The 23,318-nt window shown below is 39.2% G+C and overlaps 1 protein-coding gene across 1 annotated transcript in view; it reads right to left on the reverse strand.

The window, feature by feature from the left end:
• Positions 1–23,318, reverse strand: part of LOC139721360 (complement factor H-like) — a 78,109-nt gene that overhangs the window by 4,486 nt on the left and 50,305 nt on the right. Inside the window, exons 22-27 of the mRNA XM_071632677.1 lie at positions 23,158–23,305; positions 19,194–19,391; positions 11,905–12,078; positions 10,880–11,131; positions 8,697–8,888; positions 1,044–1,145 (exon numbers count right to left, since the gene is read on the reverse strand). Of these exons, the coding sequence (XP_071488778.1) occupies positions 1,044–1,145; positions 8,697–8,888; positions 10,880–11,131; positions 11,905–12,078; positions 19,194–19,391; positions 23,158–23,305 (1,066 nt within the window). The remainder of the gene's footprint in view (positions 1–1,043; positions 1,146–8,696; positions 8,889–10,879; positions 11,132–11,904; positions 12,079–19,193; positions 19,392–23,157; positions 23,306–23,318) is intronic.

The following is a 23,318-nucleotide window of genomic DNA, read 5'->3' on the forward strand; positions in this document are numbered from 1 at the left end:
GTCTAATCGTGTACATGTGCATGACACACGTAATCCATATTATCGTGTATGTACACTGTATATTATAATATATACATATATATATATATATATATATATATATATATATATATATATATACATACATATATATATACACACACACATACATACATATGAATATATTTACACACAATATCAGACGAAGTTATTAAGCGAGCTATAGCTATTACACACAATCAGGATACTAGTAGTATATACTCGAATGTGCATTGCACAGAATCACGAAGAAAGTATTATGACCACTGTTACGACTGTGCAACACGTACTGTGTGTATAAAATAGCAATTAACATCACCTCGATTGTAACCATTTACTTCTTCCGCGTATTCTCCCCCTATACGTGATGCTGAAGTAGATTGAATTGAAACAAATTCTATCCAATATTTCCAGCAAGATCATTTTTATTATTTTGTAGATGAGATCAAAATGAATTGTAGTTCTTTGAAGGGACCGTGAATGCAAATATACTAGGTCATGCTCGGTATAACGTTTCCCTGCAATGTTTTATATTGATTATATCAGTATACTAAACATGGAAACATGCAAGTTATGTTCAGTCTCAGAAAAGGTGCATCCCAATGCCTTTTGTTAATCATATCAGTACTTAACAGTGTTTGACCAATCATTTTCAATGACAAAACCTTGTATTTGTGTGTGTGTGTGTGTGTGTGTGTGTGTGTGTATGTGTATGTGTGTGTGTGATTGTGTGTGTGCGTATCCAAGTAATCTGCAGAAAGATGAAATAAAAAGCAAGTTGGCACGTATTTACATATTCATTAGACCACGATGTTGACAGCATATTCTGAATTAGCACAAGTCAACATGCATTTGCACTGCGAAGTTCCTTTAAGACATTACCTAGTTGAACTCATATAACGAGGTATAACAAACAAGGCAGAAAAAATATCATTTTGGTGCCAGATCGCTTTCGGCTTATCCGAAATTTCCAATACACAGGCCCAGTATACGTATAATTCATATTCAAGTATCAATTTACAAACCATCATTCCAACCGGGGTTGCCGTCGGTAGTCAGAACATTATTCACCGTGATTGGAGTTCGGCCAGTCATGAAATCAAACCCATCTGCCCTGGCAATTAGGACTAGGTTGGGGAAAAACAAAAATAAAGCGTTAAAAGTGATCGCAATGAACGATTATCTGTAAGCCGGAATAAACTCTTGCGAGTATCGCTATTAGGGGAATTGTACAGTATTGGTTAAGGTGCATTAAAATTCAGCTTTTAACTTTTTGCAAGATTCTTAGCAACTGTTCAGCTTTCAACTTTTTGCAAGATTCTTAGCAACCACTGTATGGAATGTTAAAAAGCATACAACAAGAGGAAATCACAGTTTATTTGATGAAAATCAGTTTAAAATGGTTGTGATATCCAAAACAAAACAAAGCGATCCTAATAAAAGGTGGGTCCCACGTATCATTAGGATCGTTTTGTTTGGGATATATATCAGCCAGTTCACAAGCAATTGTCATCAAAATTCAACACACTTGAAATAAAATTACTCTTAGAATTATAAATAATCTTGTTCATATTTCATAGGATGTTTCTCATTTTCTCCAAAATCAATATACTAAAAAAAAGTATCGTTTGAAACAAACTGTACTATCCCTTTAACACTACCTGATATAGTCCAGCAGATATCTGGATATAGAACACATAAGGGTGAATCATGCACATTATGGTAAAAACACCATACTTGGTACACATGTACATGATGCCAATACAAGTCATTTCTGATATGGAAGCACACTCTGATTCCACCTGTGGCAGCCGTGGCGGCCATTTTTCAAAATGGCCGCCATGTGATATAGCAATGCTGTTTATTTTGGAAACTATAAGCATGATTGTCGTGATTCTTGTACCAAAGTACAAGTTTTGAGGGTCAAAGATTCCAATAAAATAATTTTGAGAGGATAAAACCATGGCAACCTACTTATTAGCGGCCATTTTGAAAGAAAAAAAAAGCCCCATGGCTGCCGCTTTACATTCTATTCATATATCTTTAAAACCAATGGATGCATCTTCATGATTCTGGTACAAAAATATGTTTTTGAGGTTCAATTATTTAAATGGATACATCTTTTCGTGTATATATAACCATCACATCCTATGTTTTGGCTGCCATTTTAAAACATGGCCACCGCAATATATAGGCCTACTATACCGTACGTCTTTGAAACTAATTGGGGTCAATGATTTTAAACAAGCATTTGTTTTAAATAGGCCTAATAATAATAAGGTCTTATTTACCCAGGGTAGCCTCTTCAGTGTTGCTACTGCTCTACCAGAGGGCCCTGTCATTATTATTATGCCAGTGATGATGAATAGAACTAACACATTTCATTTTCATGTCCATTTTGATAGATATGACTGCCGCACTTCATAGAGTATGCACACACACATACACACACACACACACACATTATATACAGTGTGGACTAGAATTAACGGAAACGCGAGTTTTCGCAGATATTTGCACAAATGCATTACTTTGATGCCAAAATGAATGACATAGAGTTATAGAGAATTTATCTAGAAGAAGAATGACACCAAAATCATCCGATTTGGTAGAGTAGTTTTCATTCTACAGATGTTTTTGTAAAGACGGGTCGAGCGTAAATTTCTTAACTCAATTCAACAAATTTCAGCATCGAACAAAAGCCACTGCCTTGGGAGACTAAGACCAGGCGTCCACTAGGGCGCGGACAAGACGCGGACAAGCTCCGGAATGCAAATTTGGTATTCCGCACTCCTTCGGGAACCTGTCCGCACGTTCCTGAACGTGTCCGCTTACTGTCCTAAACATGTCCGGGCGTTTCCGCACCTTCGGGAGAGAGAAAAATTTCCGCGTCCAAATTTTGATCGAGACCAAAATTTGGACGCGGAAATGAACTTCCTGACACCTTCGGCGACTTGTCCTGACGATGTCCTGAGGATGTCCCGCTTGTCCGGAACCCTTCCGCTCCTTCCGCACACGCTCCGGAAAGAATCCCGCGGTGTGGGGAAGCTTCCCGAATGAAAGCGGAAGACACCAGGAATGTTTTAGGACAGCGCGGAGCCGATGCGGATCTATATATGCAAGTGTCCGGAACCGATGCAGAAATTTTGTGATCCAGACTCGAAAATGTCGACACTTTCCGCGAGCGTCATGCCAATGAAACGCAAAATGAGCAAGAAGGGAGGCGGGGCCCCCTTGCAAATATCCCCATCACAGGCATACCTTTCGTCTAGTGATGAAGAACAGGTAAATCTAAGGAATTTCCAGTCCCAGAAGGCAAAGAATAAGGTAGTAGAGACTGTGCCAAAAGCAACCAGAAAGAAGTGAAATCAGCCCCCTAACTTCCTAGTAAGTTTGTTTTGATTTGATCTTTTCAGAAATTATTTTTCATCTGAGTGACTTTCCTGGTTCCTATTACTTACTATAGTACATTTTCCTTTATGTTCTTTCGTATCTTATTTGCAAACAAACTAGGTTGTCCCATGTGACAGCCCAGCTGAAAAATCACAAAAGTAGGTGGAAGTACACTCAGAAAAAAAAAAGCATAGAATTTTTGGCTAAATGTTAATGTATTATATAAACATGAACAAGTTGTTATTCATACGTAAATGCTTTCTAATGATACAACATACTAGAACAAAAGACAAAGTCATCACACTAAAAAGCATGAATTCAGTTGCAAAGATATACCTGTGGTCTCATTACAATGTAATATCTTTGAAGCCCAAAATAACAATGAAAGCTAAAGATGATGGAGGAAAATGAAGAATTTTCTGTCACTTCAAAATTCAAGTTAAATGAGGAAAAAAGCAATAAATCATGAACTCGAAAAAGTGTTAAATTTCTGTCTTATTTTTGTTTTGTTTTTTGCTGAGTGTATATATTTAAGTACACATTAAGCATCACAAATCATTTCAGAAATATTCTTTACCTGAATGATTTTCGTAGTTGTTATTACCTAATATTTTTTTCTTCTCTTTTTGTTTTAGTTGCAAATAAACTCGATTGTCCAATTTGACAGCCCAGCTGAACCCCCCCCCCCAAAAAAAAAAAAAGTAAATTAAAGTAGGTTAAAAATATTTCCCTATTTTTACACTTCATTGACAATAGGCTAGTAAGCTCTAAGCATGAAAAAAAAATTCTCGGACTTGAAAATGTTCAAAAGTGATCAAAATAAGAGAGGGTTAGAGATGCACAAGGGTAAATATCAGAGAAAGAAAAAAATTAATGATTAGGATCATTTTGGCATGCTCTACAGAAGTATCAGACAAAACATGTATATACTTCACGATGGATAAAGCACAGGTCTAAAAAAAGGGAATAAAGAATATATATATATATATATATATATATATATATATATATATATAAGTAACAAAACTGCAACAAAGTTCATGCTGTATTCACCAACGGTTTATTTCTTGTGAAGAAATAAATCGTTGGTGAATACAGCATGAACTTTGTTGCAGTTTTGTTACTTATCTTTTTATCTTGCCCACACGAGGACTACCTTATCAGCATGATTATATATACATATATATATGTATATACATTTACATTTTTATGTATATATATATATATATATATATATATATATATGGTTCAAAAAGTTTGCGAATATCATCCATGTGACTGTAGGCAGAGAAAAAATTGTTCTCCCAGATGAGACAAATCAAAAAAAAAAAAAAATGAGTCGTCAGCCGACATGCAGACAATCCTATTCTTCGACTTTTGGTGGTCACATTTATCAAATAATATTGACCAATCATATTAATATGATATCAGCCGCTACTGCGGAAGCACAACAGGGAGCATCAACGACGGCTAGCAGTCAAATGAGGAAAAGTCAAAGTCAGCGCCAAATTTATACCTTTCCATTTTCCTGGTATTGTCCGCAGTTTGTCCGCATGCCTAACTTGTGTTGTCCGGAAGGCATCCTGATTGTCCGCGTTCATTCCTGGTGTAATCCTAGATATTTCCGCACTGCCCGGCTACGATTAGCATATTCCGAGGTATTTCGCGCTCTTCCGGAGTGATTCCTAGGAATGTCCGCAGTCAGTCCGCGGACAGTCCGCGGACAGTCCGCGGACAGTCCGCGGACAGTCCTAGGACAAGCCGATTCACAAAGTTATTCCGCGTCTGTGGCGGACAGGATGCCGAAATAACAAAATTTGCTTCCGCAACCCTTCCGGGGGTTGTCCGCGCCCAAGTGGACGTCCGCCTGACCACAAAGAATTGAGGCCGCACATCACAATGTGGAATGCTTGAATAGGATTATTGTCGAAAATTGACCTTAAAGTTGGGTAGTCTCCGTTGCTGAGCTTTGATAAAATAAAGTAAGAAATTAATGATCAACAAAAACATGTATATTTATTGTTCATTGATTGTTGTTGATTGACCATACCTCTATCACATTCACTGTTCAAGTAGGTATTGAACATCACATAAGTACAATTGTTGCATACCTGGAATACTAAAGATAATTATGTTGAATATCAAAGGTAGAATAAATGGTGAGGATGGAATAGAAGACTCACCCCCCCCCCCCCCCATTTTGGATGCATAGACAGGAGAGGACAATTAGTGTACTGTCATAGTTTCCAGCCACAAAGACATGATTATTGCAGTCTTATAAGACCTACTGATTTCTAAAGTTTGTTTTCAGTTCTTGTTCATTATTTCATAGCATGACCTTGTCAAAACTTACTCTCTAAAAAAATCGAGTGAAAATTTTCACTCTAAAAAGAGTGAATACAAAAAAAGAGTGAATTTCGAGTGAAATCGGAGTGAATTTTGAGTGAAATGCTCATTTTCACTCATTTTGGAGTGACGTCAGGGATCACTCCAAAATCTTCGAGTGATCCCTGACGTCACTCCAAAATGAGTGAAAATGAGCATTTTCACTCAAAATTCACTCCAATTTCACTCGAAATTCACTCTTTTTTGTATTCACTCTTTTTAGAGTGAAAATTTTCACTCGATTTTTTTTAGAGAGTACACAAAATTATAAGGAATCATATGAAGGAATCGAATGAGCTCTGACAATCCAAAACAATTAGTATTCCTGATCATCCATTGATGAGCGGTGATGAACGTGAATGCATATATAGATGCAGGTGCGCTTTATAGAACGTCTTCAGTATTTCTACTGGTGCCGGTAAGATCGATTTACTGAATATTTTATTCTGCAGTTTTATCTTCCAATAATTATGAACGTAAAAATTTGTATTTCTTTGAGGTTTTCCTTAAACAATAAATTAGCATAATTTTCTTGTAGTTTATATTTTGCTAGTAGACTCATGTGGAGCTACAAATGACAATTAGATGTTAACCTATAAAGATGTATTGTATAATACCTATTATATTTACTTTATCGTTTGATGTAAAAGATTCAGTGTAGATGTAAGTATCAGAACAGCCTGGTCAATCATGGATTTTTTAGACATACATAATAGTGGGTTTACATTTGATGTAAGTGACCCAAGAAGTTTTAGAAGTTTTCTCACACTTAGTGTAATGTTTCCAAGGAAAACAGATGTACTATATTGGTTGGAAACTATGATTTTCATTCCATGTTCCAGGGACCGGAGAAAGCGAGAGTCTATATTTCTAGAAAATGTATAATCTTGATTGATATGTACTTCAGACATGAAATTGTGAAGATCATGTTTTTCACATACACTGTACACACAAAAATCCTATAAAGGAAGTTGAGCATATTTTCCAAAATGCTTACAAAGTCAACTATGCCCAGATGTTCCACATTAGAATACTAAAAACGAGTGAACAAGTAATTGTTGACCCCTAAAACAAACGTTTACACCAGAATCAGTCCACAATGGGCATCCCGCTTTCATAACACTCATACGCTATATAACTGGAGGGAGGCCATACTTATTAAATGGCCGCCAAAACAAAGGATGTGACGAACCTATTCACTTTGCTATGACATCATTATATTGAAAACCTTCACCCAAAACTATATTTTTACACTTGAATCGTGATTATATATCTTTTGAGTTCGAAGTTATACAATATTGATTATTCATTATCTGTTGTATGGCAGCCATATTCATTAAAATGGCCGCCAAAACGTAGGATGAAACGATTCATATTCACTTACAGTTGATTTTATCGGAATCCTGGACCCCCAAAACATATAAGTTGGTACCACAGTCATGACCCTTTGTCCATACATTTTAAGGATATGTTATATCTAGCATGGTGGCCATATTTTTTCAAAATGGCCGCCAGTAAGTAGGTTGCCATGGTTTTATACCCTCAAAAATTGTTTTATTGGAATCCTTGACCCTCAAAACCTATACTTTGGTACAAGAATCACGACTATCGGACTTGTAGTTTCCAAAATACGCAGCATTACTATATCACATGGCGGTCATTTTGAAAAATGGCCGCCACGGTCGCCAAAGGGAGAATCAGAGTGGCTTCCATATCAGAAATGACTTGTATTGGCATCATGTACATGTTTACCAAGTATGGTGCTTTTACCAATAAGTACATGATTTTTTTTCCATATCCGCTGGACTAATACGTGTACCTTCTGCTTCAAGACAATGGCTCCCATACCCCCTCCCCCCCCCAAAAAAAAAAAAAAAACCCACCACAAAAACACACACACACACACATACACAACAACAACAACAACAACAACAACCTTGTGCACCTGTGCATTGCTACGGCCGGTTAGCCTATCGCTGTCACTATGATTATGATTATGGGTAACACGTCACGGCTATCGCATTTGACATTGAAAACTCTCGTAGAAACGAGCTGTGTAATTTGCAAACTGAAGTGTCTGCTTTTGTCCTCGTTTTTGCCTTCTTTTACAAGCCGGTAAATCATCATAACTTGCTCCTCTGTATGACATGGCTCATCTTGCACTTGACTCTACATAATGAAGACTTGAAAAAAAAAAAAAACTCTAAGCATAGTACTCGTTATCAGACGCAGTCATTACATATTTCATAGACTTAAATACTACATTAATTTATACAGTTAACAGGAAATCGAAAGCCCAATACAAAGGAGCATCGATTGAAAGGAGCATTAATAGTAATGTGTGTAGAACAAATCAGTGAAAGTTTGTGGAAAAGCGGACAATCGAGTCAAAAGTTACATATTTTCAAAGTTTCGGTATACCATCATCGCTGGATAAGGAGATTACTACACTTCATGACGTAACTTTAGGCAACAATATAAAGAAAATACGCGGAAAATTCCACACACACACACACACACACACACACACACACAAAATCATGACAAGTGCACATTTCATCGACTTGATTTTTACTGACATAAGATTATGTCGAGTGTAATATTATCCAGTCTTTACTGTCTGAAGGAGGTAAGTCACGTGCTCGTTTATTATTCTATAGATAAGTGAAAATGTGACTGTTCTTCGCCGAACTACGCTTTCAGGCATAATTTGGAATTTTTTCATTTTCTCTTAGTAGTTACTGACAATTTTAAGTAAGATTAATCAAATAACATTGCAGGCCTACGTAATAACTGATTTAATGTCGACCATCTTTTTTGTAAATTATACTTTTAGTGTTCGTCTTGCATGAAACAATGATACATAAACTTTAATATGAGAATGTCTGCCGTATATATACCTGCAGTGATGTCCTCGCACGAATCTTGCACCGTTACGGACTGACAGCCTCCTATGTTACAAAATTCAAGAGGTACCTCGCTGCTTTCAATGTTGATAACCTCAGTCAGACCATAAGCCGTGTTTGACGAAAAGGATGAGCCAGCACCCTCCAAGTCACTCGCGGAAACTTCCAGGGGCGCCTCCGTTATTCCTGTTGATCGACAAGCGTTTTCTTCTGATCAGAACATAGCAGGGATGTGTACGCATGCGGAATGTTATATAAGGGAGCTTTCGCGACGGGGACGTTCAGAGAGAGAGAGAGAGAAAGGGAGAGAGAAAAAAAAAAATATTCTGAGCATGCGCAGAATCGCGTGTCAAAGTCGATCTATTTTTAGCTTGCGTTGCCTGAGTTTTCAATAGGCGTTCTGTGCTATTTTTACGTCCGCTCAATTCACGACGTAGAGAGCTACTTGATGCATCGTTCATGGGGCGCCATTTTATATTTCATAGGTTGCGTCTCAGCGCAATCTAATGCTACTTTTCAGCACGACGCAGGGAAGAGGGGAACGTCCAGCTCTAGCGTCGTCTCAAACGTCCGCTCCCCAAATCTAAAGCTCCCTATTTTATCACCTTGCGGCAAATGGGTGTCACGAATTGTACCATACTCACAAATACAATGTTACGGAATGTTATGTTGTACCACCTTACGGCGAACGGGTGTCCCGATCGAACTGTATGTAGGTCTGCCATGCTCATAATATTGTCAACACAGTGAAGGCAAGTGAAAGGAGCTTCAAGCCCCCTGCTCCACATTTCTCCCCTCCATAATATTCCAATAACTAAAAAACGGATGGTCGGATTTCACTTGACTTGCAGGAAGTGTTTAAAATGAAGTAAGAAGGAAAAATAGATTCGGGGTCATGAAGGTCATAAGAGTATAAAGGACGTAATAAGACAATCTGATCAATTTCATTTGTATAATCCTTAAAAGCGGTGGTGATGGCTGAAATCTATCAGGCACACCGTACCCGATATTTGGAACTCTCTTCCTTCTTAAATTCGAATTTTAAAGTCCACGTACTCTTTTAAGAAAGCTGTAAATATAATGTTGCTTTCTGGACATTGCTGGATATCAGTGATTTCGTTGCCATATAATTATGTAAGTGTGCTATACATCAAATTCTTTCGTGGACACATCGCTGCACTCAGTCTATTACGTAATTACCGACCATGACCTGTTTTATTATTACTATTATTATTATTACTACTTCTGCTTTTATTATTATCATTATCATTATTATTATCATTATTATCTCACCTGTACTACGGTATCTTGCCATGCTTTGCTGATCAGTGATCAAGGTGATCTAACTTTGTGTAATACACTTGTTTAGTGAAAGCCGACATACCTCTCCTTTCCCATTTCCCTTCTTCTATCTTATTTCTACGCAAGTCATCCCTCCCTCCTATTTTCCCTACAATTTATTGTGAACGAGGGCTTCATGCAAATCAAGCTATGCTTAAGCTGTAGGCCTTCTGTTTCATTCATTGTATTGCTACTACAGTTTTCTGTACATTGTAAAGGCAATGTAGAAAAATCCTTTAAAATAACCTATGCCTATGAATATGTATGCCACCAACAACGTATGAATAGATTTATAATATTAATGTGCATGCATGTACAATAATAAAACAGGAACCAATGAATCAAATCATGTCATATTAAACCAAATCAAATCAAAACAAATCAAATCAAATCAAATCAAATCAATAAGCAAGAATTGATAATCAGATGTTCACCATATGTATTGTGTATAGATGTCCCGATACTGATGTGTGTTGAATATAGGCCTATACTGCGTACGAAATGGCAGCGATACTTTAATCACGGCTGCCTGGCGGAGGTCTGCTCTTTGTTATTAGATATAATTTATAAAGTGTAGGATTTGGATGTGAGCAATCAAACCCGACAACTGCATTGGGGGAGGGGTAGGTAAAGAGGTAAAGTGTGTACGTGTAAGTTTGTGTATGAACTTAGATGTCTTTTTTGATCTTCCATCCAACTGAGTATGTCTTCGGTGTCATTAATAGTTGATTGTATTGCATTCTTCAAGACGAATGTTTTGTCATGTAAAACTATAGATATCAAATAAAGATTACTTGGAAAAAAAAGGAGGGACAGAAAGGATGAGAAGAACTTGCCCAAGTGACAAACATCCGGGCTTGAGGCCACATCTACCCCAGTCCGTGAGAGGCACGCTACCGCCTTCAGTCGACAGAGACTTGGATAAAACTGCGCGTTCGTACCGCAGACCGCAGGTTCTCCACTAGCGGGTTCCGGACAATCGAAGGGGCTGATACATCCGCATCTCGCACCTCCCGCGTGGTCCACAACGCACTTCTGCCACACCTCACACTCTATGTCGTCGCAAGGACTGGGGGGAGGCGGGATCTCTACGTTTCCAAAGCAGCCAAGAGCAAAGAGTGTGTTGTTAATCAACGAGGAACCATTGTAAATGACAATATCATGTATTCACCATTCAGTACTACGTCAATAAACATTAATAATGGAACATACATAGGTTGTCACCTGGAATATAAGCAGAAGACAAAAGAAGGCATCCAGAATCGTGCCAGAGTGTCATAAAAGAGATACTACAAATATCTTAATGTACGTGTTTATATATATAAACCAAAGACAGATACATATCACCACAAAAGATAAAAATAGCGCACATATACAATATACTTATCACTCCCTTCTCTATCTCTCCCTCTCTTTTCTCTCTTTCTCCCTCCCCTAACCCTAATCATAATCCTGAACCTATTCCTAACCCTAATCTTTAATCTAACCTTATCACTAACCAGTATTTAGCGGGGGGGGGGGGGTAATTGCCCTGATATCCCCACAGGAATTCACACCACTTTATCGGCGAGGTGATGACCGTGAGTGATAAACACTCTTCAATAAGAAGCCCCGCTTAATGATACCATGTGCACACCACAGACATTAGTATTAACATGAGCATACGGAAATTGTACGAAATGCCCACAATTATGACATTTGGCGTTGAAATTACATGATGCATCAAAACAAGGACACGTGTCCCAATGAACCATGGTAGAACGTCGTATCTATCAGTATGGAAACTCTCCAGTCTGACAGGAGGTGAAACGAATGGTCAAACTAATGTAAAGCTGTAATGTCATTTTCTATCACGCTTTACCATGGCATGTGGGCGGCTCATGTGACCACTGTCCGTTCGATCCACAGGTGAGCAGATCTGGTCCTCTTCTCTCGTAACCATAGTCGCAGCCGAATAGCGCCAGGTGGCCTACGTCCACGCCTTCAGAGTGCATGTTGCCATTTGTCGGCGTAGACAGCTCTCTGCACTTGACCCCTGACAACGAGGAAGCAAAATAAAAAGAAAAGAACAAAAATATATGTAGATCAAACTGGAAAGTCGCAAAATGTGGAAATGTACGGGTCCAATATAAGGGATCAACGGTTTGAAAGAAGGACCCGCCAAAAAGTGTAATAATATATATATATATATATATATATATATATATATATATATATATATACATGGATGATTATGTAACGAAAAAACAATCCACACTCTGTAATTGTAACAACAACAACAACAACAACAACAACAACAACAAAAACAACAAAAACCACCGGTTAATGTGGAGGTGGAAAAGAGTGCTTTACTGAAAAGTGGAGCTTGTACGACCTGGATCACTCAAAAACAACAACACACAAACAAAATAAAGCATACACACAAAAAAACCCAACAACAACAAACAAACAAACAAACAAAAAAACCACCACGGACAGATACGATGCATAATACAACGTAGATATCTATACATTGTGTATGCAATCTTAAAATACTTCGACGCCATGTAACGAGAAACTGAATGACTCAAGCAATGAGATGATACAAGACCGTTCAAAGCAGAAACTCAATAATTGAACAGTCATTTAAAAAATAATAATTGAACGTAGAATGGAAACAAAAATACCGTGGGTATAAGACGAAATGGGTTCAGCTTATCTGAAAGTAGGCGAACTGGTAATCAGGCCAAGTGACGATTGAACTAATGGTCATAAAACAAACTGGTTGTAGACGAAACGGCTATTAGACGAAGTTGAAATAGACCCAGTGAAAGATCGCACGCTTTTGAGGACCGTGGTTTTTCTGCGGAAGTGGTTGAAAGTTCACCTTTATGAGCTCCTTTTGCTCCTAAAACATGATTTTGAGGTCAATCTGTCCACACGACTGTTTTGTTCCCTGATATTATTCTGGCGAATCATGATTTGAAAACATCTCTGAACTGTCATTTTAATCACAATTGGAAGTACGATTCAAATCACCCTCCGCAAATTTCTATTGCATTCACACTGCAAAAAATGTGTAAATTGAAACATGTTCCTTATGATGCTTCATTGCAATCGCGTTTCAAATTACGCACTCTTGGTACGTCTGAAAATGGTCAAAGTCATGTCCATGGTTTAACTCCATAGTCATGGGCGTAAATCCCGGGGGATGAGGGGATATATCCCCCCCCCCGAAATGGAGGAGGGGGGGGGGGGGGTATGGCCTGTACAATCATCCCCCCCCTGAAATTTGAGAAAAAATGGAGGAAACAGAAATGTTATTGTATCAATTTTGGCATATTGCATGACGTTCGTACGCCCGCCTTCAGACAGGTAACAGAGCTGAACAGTATTCTATCTTGTAGGATAATGTACACATAATTTTCTCAAGCGCTCGCTCGCTTCTCTCGCTCGCGAAAAAAGTATTATCGACATAAGGTCGTTTGTTGAGAATGAGAAGGGCTTTAAGTTGTCTTGAACACTATGGGTTTAGTGGCAACTTAACGCCCTTATCATTCTCAACCGACGATTATGGTCCAGACGTTGACAACGTCAAATAGCATAGGCTTACATGTAAACATGCTATGACGCGAGCAACTCGGGACCATCTGTAAATTATGTACGAAACCAAACAAACAATAACAAAAACTATACCGCCATAATTGAACTCCTCCCCCTCCATTTCCTGAATCATTCCTGAAACGATGATGACTCTTGATACATCTATAGGCATACCCAGGGATGATCAGGGGCGTCGAATCTATCTCGGGGGAACCTACGGTACCTACCTTACCTACGGAAATGTTGGGGCAGACAAATCATTTGTCCCCAAGCAATTCCCGAGACGAGGACAAATCTCAAACTTTCTTTATGGAAAATTGTCCAACTACCGCCAGAACTATGCACCGGATCGTTGAATTGCAATCAGAAATATGCAAAAGCTCCGCAACTGGGGCCCTTTCGATAGACTTTGTACACTTTTGAGATTGACGTATTTCCTATATATTTTTTATCAAAGAGTGTGCAGCAGATCTTTCACTTACAGAAGCTCCCTCATATGCAGAGGCGTCGATGGAGGGGGAGGGGGATGGTTCCCCCATAAAAGTATTGGGGACAAACATATCATTTTGCTCCTCCTCGTAACTCCCGAGATGTGGAAATGTTTTTTCTTTTTAGATAGAAAACTGTCTAAATATTTCACCCAAAGATGGCTGAATTTCAATTCTGAAAATAAAAAATCTCCCTCGGGAAAGAGGGGGATAGGCCTAACCCATTCCACACCCTCCCCTTTCAGTCCTTTCTACTTAATACACTTTAGATTGACAGATTTTAAAATGTTTCTTATAAAGTGTGCACCTGGTCTCTTACTTCAGTTTAAAAAATGCAAATGTTCCGTGGGTGGGAGGAGATATCTAGATACTTTCAAATTACCGGAGGGTTACCCCCCCCCCCCCAAAAAAAAAAAATAGTATACACTTCTGGGATTGAAATTTTCCCAGTTTACATCATAAATGTGTTTACGAGATATTTTCATCTGAATTCCAAAAATGCAAAAGCACCCTCGTATGCAGGGGCGTCGATCCTGGAGGACGGGGAGCGCGGACGGGGGAAGAGGGGAGGGGCAAACATATCATTATGATCCCCAATGATTCCCGAAATGAGGAAAAATTTTCTTGCGTTTTTTTTTTTTTTGATAGAAAACTGGAAGGGTGGTGTTAGCACTCGCCCACGCCTTCTCCCTGCTCGCCCGTCCCCTCCCCACCCCCGCCCCTATATGCATACAAGTAGACTGTGGTTACACTTTGAACATAGACAGTTTTCCAAATATGCCACAAAATGTGTGCACCAAAACGTTTAAATGCAATTAGAAAATACAGAATCTCCCTCGTTTAGGAAGGGGGAATAGGGAAAAGGGCTTATCCCCTCCCACCTTCTCTGATTGACAAATTTCCAGATATTCCAACAAAAGTGTGCACCAGATTGTTGAATTTCAGTTCTGAAACTGAAAAAGCTCCCTCGAATATGGGAGACGTATCTTGCCACCCTCCCATTGCTTGGCCCCCTCTATAGACTTAGTATACTTTGAGGAATGACAATTTCCGAATTTTCCACAAAAAGTGTGCTTCAGATCGCTTTATTTCAATTCTAATAACGCAAAAGCTCCGTCTTGTGTTCCCCCTCCCACACCCTCCCCTTATAGGCAAATTGTTCATTGTAATCTACATTAAAATATTCTGCTACCTTAAACAAGTGGGACTGTTTCAAGTCGATAAAACACCCAAACTTGCATAAAATTGCACCATTTACAACATCAAAATGCAAAAAGTTCTCACCGTGGGAGGGGGGACACCCTCCTCCCACACCCTCCCCCTGCCGCTCGCTCCGCTCGCTCGAGCTGGGTCGCGTTCATGACAATTCAATTCAATTCAATTCAAATTCATACATTTATTCAGTAATAAAAATCGCTTCGATATAAAATGTTTACAAAATGTAGCAGGTACAGTTCTGAGGAAGCCAAAGGCTTGTTAAAATAGAATGTACCCTTGAAAACAAATCATACACATATTGCAATTTAAACATTAAACTATCAAATGATAAAAGGAGCACAGAGAGAATGAAGCATATTAAAACAACCACAAAATTGATATTAACAGAAATTACCAATAACATCAAGGGAACATGGAGAGAATAAAACATACTAAGACAGCGGACAAAACAAAACAAATAACATCACATGAAGCAAAGCAAACAAAACAGAACGAGGTATAGAACGAGACTACAAAAATACGTGTAAATAGTACGAGAAGACATTACCGATTGCAGCTCATTTGAAATACATAATAAAAAAATGTAATTCAAATTTCCTATTTTGACTAAAATGAGGAGAAAGCAAGAGCATATCGAATTTTTTTTTCTTGAAATTGTTCAGAGGCAGCTTTTTAAGATTTTCCGGAATTCTGGAGTTCCAAATATTAGATCCATGAAGCCTTATTGACTGTTTTTGGGCACGAGTTGTTCGGAAACAGAATGGATAAATATTGAATTGATGCCGTGTGTTTTTTGAGTGAATTTCATTACAACGTTTGAAATAATCTATAAAAACAGATGGAAGTATATTGTGAATAAACTTATACATAGAAATTCCAGTCTTGTACAAAACCAAATCAGACAGAGATAAGACGCCGAGGCGTCGAAATAGATCATGTGTATGCGCACGATAATGTGAGCCAGCGCAAAGACGAATAATCTGTTTCTGTAACACCACTAGTCTCTTAAAAAGGTAGGCAGATGCACGACCCCATATGAGGTTACAGTAGTTATAGTACGTAAGGTAATATAGTGGTGTTGTACAGTGAATGCAGGGCATTTAATGGTAACATATAGTACGTAGCTTATGCAGAACACCAATATTCATGCTTATCAGTGGAAGAATTAATACAAGAATTTTATTTAAATGATACCATTTAAGGCGAATTGTTCAATAATAATCGACATCAAAATATTCTGCTACCATAAACAAGTGGGACTGTTTCAAAATGCAAAAAGTTCTCATCATGGGAGGGGGAACATCCCCTCCCACACCCTCCCCCTCCCCCTCCCCTCCCTCCCTTGCTCGCTCCGCTCGCTCGGGTTCGGTCGCGTTCATGATATTAAGTGTAAGAATTGATACAAGAAGTTATTTCAAATGACACCATTTTATAGCCAAATTGTTTTAAAATAATGGACATTAAAATATATTGCTACCTTAAGCAAGTGGGACTGTTTCAAGTCGACAAAACGCGCAAAAACATGCATCAAATTGCACCATGTACAACATGAAAATGCAAAACTTTCTCACCGTGGGAGGGGGAACACACCCTCCCCCTCACCTCCCCCCCTCCCCCCCCCCCCCCCCCACTCGCTCGGGTTCGGTCGCGTTCGTGATATTCAGTGTAAGAATTAATACAAGAAGTTTATCTAAATAATACAATTTTATAGCCAAATTGTTTAATAACAATCGACATCGAAATATGTTGCTACCTGAAACAAGTGGGACTGTTCCAAGTCGACAAAACGCGCAAAATCATGCATCAAATTGCACCATGTACAACATCAAAATGCAAAAAGTTCTCACCGTGGGGAGTGGGGACGCCCCCCTCCCCCTCGCTCGCTCCGCTTGCACGGGCTCGGTCGCGTTCATGACATTCAGTGGAAGAATTAATACAAGAAGTTTATAGGATAAAGGCAAATTGTTCAATGATGATCTACATCGAAAATATTCTGCTACCTTAAACAAGTGGGACTGTTTCAAGTCGGTAAAACACGCAAAAACATACATCAAATTGCACCAGTTACAACATCAAAACGCAAACAGTTCTCACCATGGGAGGGGGAACATCCCCCTCCCACACCCTCCCTCCCTTGCTCGCTCCGCTCGCTCGGGTTCGGTCGCGTTCATGATATTAAGTGTAAGAATTAATACAAGAAGTTAATTCAAATGATACCATTTTATAGCCAAATTGTTTTAAAATAATCGACATTAAAATATATTGCTACCTTAAGCAAGTGGGACTGTTTCAAGTCGACAGAACGCGCAAAAACATGTATCAAATTACACCATGTGCAACAGTCTCACCATGGGAGGGGGAACACCACCTCCCACACCCTCCCCCTCTACCCCCCCCCCCCCCCCCCCACACACACACACCTCCCTCGCTCGCTCCGCTCGCTCGGGCTCGGTCGCATTCATGATATTCAGTGTTAGAATTAATACCAGAAGTTTATTTAGATGATAACATTTTATAACCGCTCCCCCTATACAAGATCAAATCCTGGCTACGCCGGTGATAGGCCCCACGATTTAATAGGCCTTCACAGTGATGTCGCACAGGCGGAGCAAGAGCTGAAATACCACGATGTAGTAATTCAATTATCTATGGATATTTCTTTTTCTTACTTGTCTTTTGATAGGAAAAAAAAATCCCAAATTTCACCAAAAGTGTGCACCAGATCGCTGAATTTCAGGTCTGAAAATGCAAAATCTTCCTCGTGTGGGAGGGGGGCCCCGCTAGGTCGCTCCGCTCCCTCGCACAGATATTCCAACTCCAAGTCCCTCCCCCACCCACCATCATTGAAACGGAACGATGCCCCTGGGATGATTGCTTTATTGACTTAAATCAAGAAAATTGAAGAATATAATTAATAGCTACAGGAAAATATGTACTACGTTATTATTACATACAAAGAAATGGATATCCATATTACCATTTTATTGAATTTATTTGGGCATTATTCAGGGCTGCGCTACGTTTTTGAAGGGGGGGGGGGGTGTCAAAATCGCCTGTCAGTCAAGAAGAAAGAACATCAAAAGACAAGAAAAAAAACCAACAAAAACGTCTTCATACTTCTTTCCGCCGAAAGTCGGCTGACAAGCAAAAAACAACAACAACAAACAAACAAACAAACAAAAACAAGAACAATAAGTCTCCATATTTTTGCTGCCACTTCCTCCCACTTTGCACGCAAAAGAGTGGGACATTCGATCCCTGTAAAGTGTGTGTGTGTGTGGGGGGGGGGGGGGGGGGGAACCAAGCTTCTCTCCCCCCCCTCCCCCCTCCCCCCCCCACGGGCTCTATGAAATTTAGTCCTTGGATTGGATTAAGTTGATTTTGCTGACAAGCGCGTATAAAAGGTACGCCTATTGTGCGATGATTTTAATCAATGGACTATAAATCAAGCTAACAAATCATGCATGCAGTTGATTTAAACATTCCTTACGAATTTGTTATAAATTCGGTCACTTTTAAAGTCTAAGCGCAATACAGTTATACGTAGTTGAGCGGCGACTACAGTTAAAGAGTGCCATAAAAGCACACAAAAAAACAATAACAAAAAAGACCATTCATTCCTAGGCTTTCCTTTTTGGTTTATTGCATATATTGCATCTCAAAGCAAACGAAATTTCTAACTTTGGTTTACATTCGACGGCATCAAGAAAAGTTCAAAATGAACTAGAGCTTTCTAAATTAAGGACTTATCTGAAACACGATACGGCACTCTAACGGAGTGTTTAGGCAGTATACCTGACCTGACTAATGCTATCAAACCAAACGAAAAACAAAAACGAAGCATGAATGGAAACATCCTCACGTTCACACCGTGGGGTCGGATGAGACCATTCGCCGAGAACACACGTCGTGTTGCTGGCACCGTTCAGTTGGTATCCGTCTCGACATTCAAAAAGCATCGTTTTCGTCATCGGATAACCGTCCGAATTCCAACCCGTTCCCCCTTCGGGGTCTACAACTCTTCCATAGGCTGGCCAAGAGGGATTTTGGCATCGGTACTCTGAAAGATAGGAGGGTATAAATAACAACAGAGAATAGATGATACATTGAACCATACAGAACCACTGAACCAGCATATTGCACTATAGTTTAGGACAGCAGGATGTTAATACAAGGGCTCATCTGAAGCTCACCGTGTCGTACCACCCCCATGCCAGAGAAGTGCTTGAAGCTTTTAACGTGTACTGTTATTCATCGTATATTATGATACATGTTATAGTGAACCACTTCCCGATGTGCTTCAAAAACGTACCGTACCGTGCAAGATGTTGGCATTAGAAGAAAACGTTAAAAAATGTGTTACAATACAAATAGTTGATTTTCTTTGTTCGGGACACTTGTAAGTAACCATGTTTAGGACCATGCAAGAGTCTGTTTCATAAAATTCTTTACATGAATCTCATTATCATGTAGCTATGTAGAGAAGAAAAATCCATTTCATGAAGTTTCCCATAAGTGTGTCTTACGAGCGAAAAGTTTCTCATTATTATGGACCCCTGTATGGTTCCTGCAAAACGTGTGACCCGTCTGTCTCCACAGAGCACTCGAATGCTCCAAATTTGGCATGTTATATGGTATGGTTTGGTTCGCTATCGGAGCCTTAAACGGAATTGTATGCGGCCATGGTCCTTTTCTTGAAGTCACCACTAGTAAGTCTTAACATAAATCTCAGAATGGCCAAAGAATGGCTCATACGTAGCTATGAGACACTTTCAAATCCGCATAAGTCTCTCACAGGTGTGTCTTATGCGCCAAAAGCCTCTCGTAAGAATTTTATGACACGAACCCTTGTTTCAGCTTACTATGACCTAAATAATGTGGACGAAACCGGGAAGGAAGAGATACTATAATGTATTGACCGATTCTGTGACGCGCTATGTGTATTTTTGGCATGGGCGCAGCCATAGTGGGTGTATCAGCCGACCCCCCCCCCCCCCTCCGCACTCCCCTACCCCTCTCCCTACATTAGCACGCGCGCAGAATGAAAAACTGCTTTAGCCAATAGGCGTCTCGTACTGAGTGCGCGAATGCTTGCTTAGTGCGCGAACCTTTGTTACAAGTGCGTGATAAACATGTTGCCCCGGGGTGGGGGAGAGCAGGGGGGGTCGGCTGATACACCCACTATGGCTGCGCCCTGTGCCGTAAAATGTCTGCTGCCCTCAACGAACCCGAATCGGTCAATAGTCGACAAGAGTAAACTTGATTCGTAAGTCACAATGAAACCCTGATAACATTTGAAACCATAAAGCTGAGAAATTGTCGAATATGAGGATTTCGGCAGGATATATGACAATATTGAGGTTTGCTGAAAAGACAGAAAATATGCTTTTGCGTTTACCTCCTCTCCATATTTCATATTTTAGAAATTTGTTGAAACATGAAACAAAGCAAGTTCCCTCGTACGGTACTGTAATCTGCTTTGTTTCAATTTGCGAATGAATTAGACTTTGGTTTTTATCTATGTATGAGACAAGACTTAGACTATGTTCTGACCCAGTGGGAATTTGTGATGTTCAAGGAATATTAACCTTAAACAAAATAATGTAAATTCAGTGAGTGCATTAGCCACAACATGAAGTTTGGGGGAAATCGTTCAAGTGATTCAAAAGTAATTATTACATTTTGTTTGTTTCCAATCAAATTTATGTGCCGTAATTGCTGGACGGGAAGGCTATATTTTTATGATATCATAAAGAGTACCAAGAAAACGTGAATAGAATTCCAGACATAGTGAGCTTTAGATTTTGACGCGCGGACGTTCAGGGGCATGCGCAGAAGCGCGTGTCCAGTCGATCTATTTTTCGCTTGCGTCGCCTGATTTTTTCACTACGCGTACTGGGCTATTTTTACGTCCGCATAGTTTGCAACGTACAGAACTACGGTCTTCATGCACCGAATATATGAGCGTGCGATTTTTATTTTTTATACGTTGCGTCCCAGCGTAATCTAAAGCTACTTTTCAACGCGACGCAAGGGAGAGGAGAACGTCCAGCGCACTCGTCGTCTCAGTCAAAATCTATAGCTCTCTTTTTTTTCAGTTTTCTGACATATAATGAAGGATATCTTGACTTGACTTTTCTTGACTATCACGACGTACTATTGAAAAAAAAATCTACCATTTGCGAGAGGCAAAGCGGGTGCAATTCCCAATAAGGTCGTCAGTCCAGTCATGCCATTCCTATGCTGACGATCTCTCTGAAGATCAAAATGTAGGTCTACTGCCTTTAATGATTTATGCAACCATAAATACTTTACAATTATACTGCAATGTGCATGAGAAAAGAAAATAACACAGAATGGATCAAGAATAATATCATAGGCAAACATTAGACCATGGGAAAGATAGATGATAGTTAACAAATATAGATACATATTATATGTACCGGCAAAAAAAGGTTATCTTTAAAGAAAAAATAAATATAAAGAAGTGAGAGGTCCACTAAAAGCATGCTTGTTCATTGTGAACCACTCAAAAGATTCCATGGGAATATCTAATCAAAAATACTTAGCACATGAAAACAGGACGGAACAGGAGAAACACAATGTACGCGTTTTGTCGAGAGAAGCAGAATAAATGCAAACAAACAAACAAACAAACTTGTCTTCTTCTGAAGGCACTGAAAATTATGGTACCCGTAACCATGAACAGTAACAAGTTAACTCTGGAACTCTCTGTGCATTGTACCGTGGTTATATTGTAAAGTCATGTATTGTTGACTCCTTCCTATCCAGCGATACGAAGTTTTGAAATTCATCTATTTTGATCAACGGCTATAGTGCAAATTTACCTTAACTTTACTGATGTCCTCCATTAATATTTCTACATGACTGGGAACCCAGATATTTCGCTTTTAATTCAGTTCGTATAATATGATAAGGGGAATTTGTCATTCTGTACCAAGCGAACGTTCCGATTTTTTCGGAAAAAGGGTTGCAGTTTAGGGTCTCAATTCCATTGGAAAAATCCATAGAAATTGTTGAAAAAAATAATTAGGGTGGTTCTCACATCTTTCCCCAACAATTCTGAAGTATGGTCCCGAACAGGGTTAGTTTTTAAAAACCCGGAAATTTTAGAATACGGGTAGTACGACTTCTTGGTGTCTGCCCCAATTCTCCCGAATGTGTTTACTGTGCATGTTTAGGTGAAAAGCACACCGGACTGGCCATTTTTTGTTTTTTCGCATGGAAGTACATCTTCTTTGATATATTCAGCATGGAAAAGTATCTGGGACATTCCATTTCGTGCAAGGGCTGAAATTGTGGACGCTCTTCACCTCGGAACTTTTTTTATTTTATTTTTTTTTTTAGTACGTATTAGTACTATTACTACTATTAGTATTAGGGGTAAGTATATATTCCCTTCCAAACACCTGTAAAAGGGCGTAATTTTGATGGCGTCTCTTCCAAATGGGGTATCACAATATTCTGAACCCATTCTTATCCCTAAAGGGTGTATCTACAATGTAACAATTTGGAACAAGCATAATGTATAGTTGACCAGCTGAGTGGGGGGGGGGGGGGACATCTTTTTTTTTGGTTACGACTTGTTCTTACTTCGATTGCAGTGATGGTATCAAATTGAAAGTGAAAATAATTTGCAATGCGTCTGTAAAGCTTAAGTGGACCAATTGACCATTATTGAACTATAATAGGATAACACTTTGTAGTAAAGGAATAGTAACAAAGGGAAGGGGCATTATTAAATTTATGTAATATCATTTGATAATATTATGATATTCAAACATCATGGTCTACATGCGTCTTACCTCCAAATTCCACATGGATGGTGTGAAAATGAGGTATTCGAAGATTTGTAGATCTACACGTGAAGGTTCCAGAGTCTTGGGGTGTCGGGGGTGAAATTGTTAGCCTTATAAAGGAGAGCGGCTTCCAGGATAAGTAGTGAGGGAAAACCTGGACAGAGTTT

The sequence above is a fragment of the Diadema antillarum genome, unplaced genomic scaffold (genome assembly GCF_040938485.1).
Source record: "Diadema antillarum isolate AM-2024a unplaced genomic scaffold, OU_Dant_1.0 scf00000141, whole genome shotgun sequence".
In the NCBI taxonomy this organism is placed as follows: domain Eukaryota; kingdom Metazoa; phylum Echinodermata; class Echinoidea; order Diadematoida; family Diadematidae; genus Diadema; species Diadema antillarum.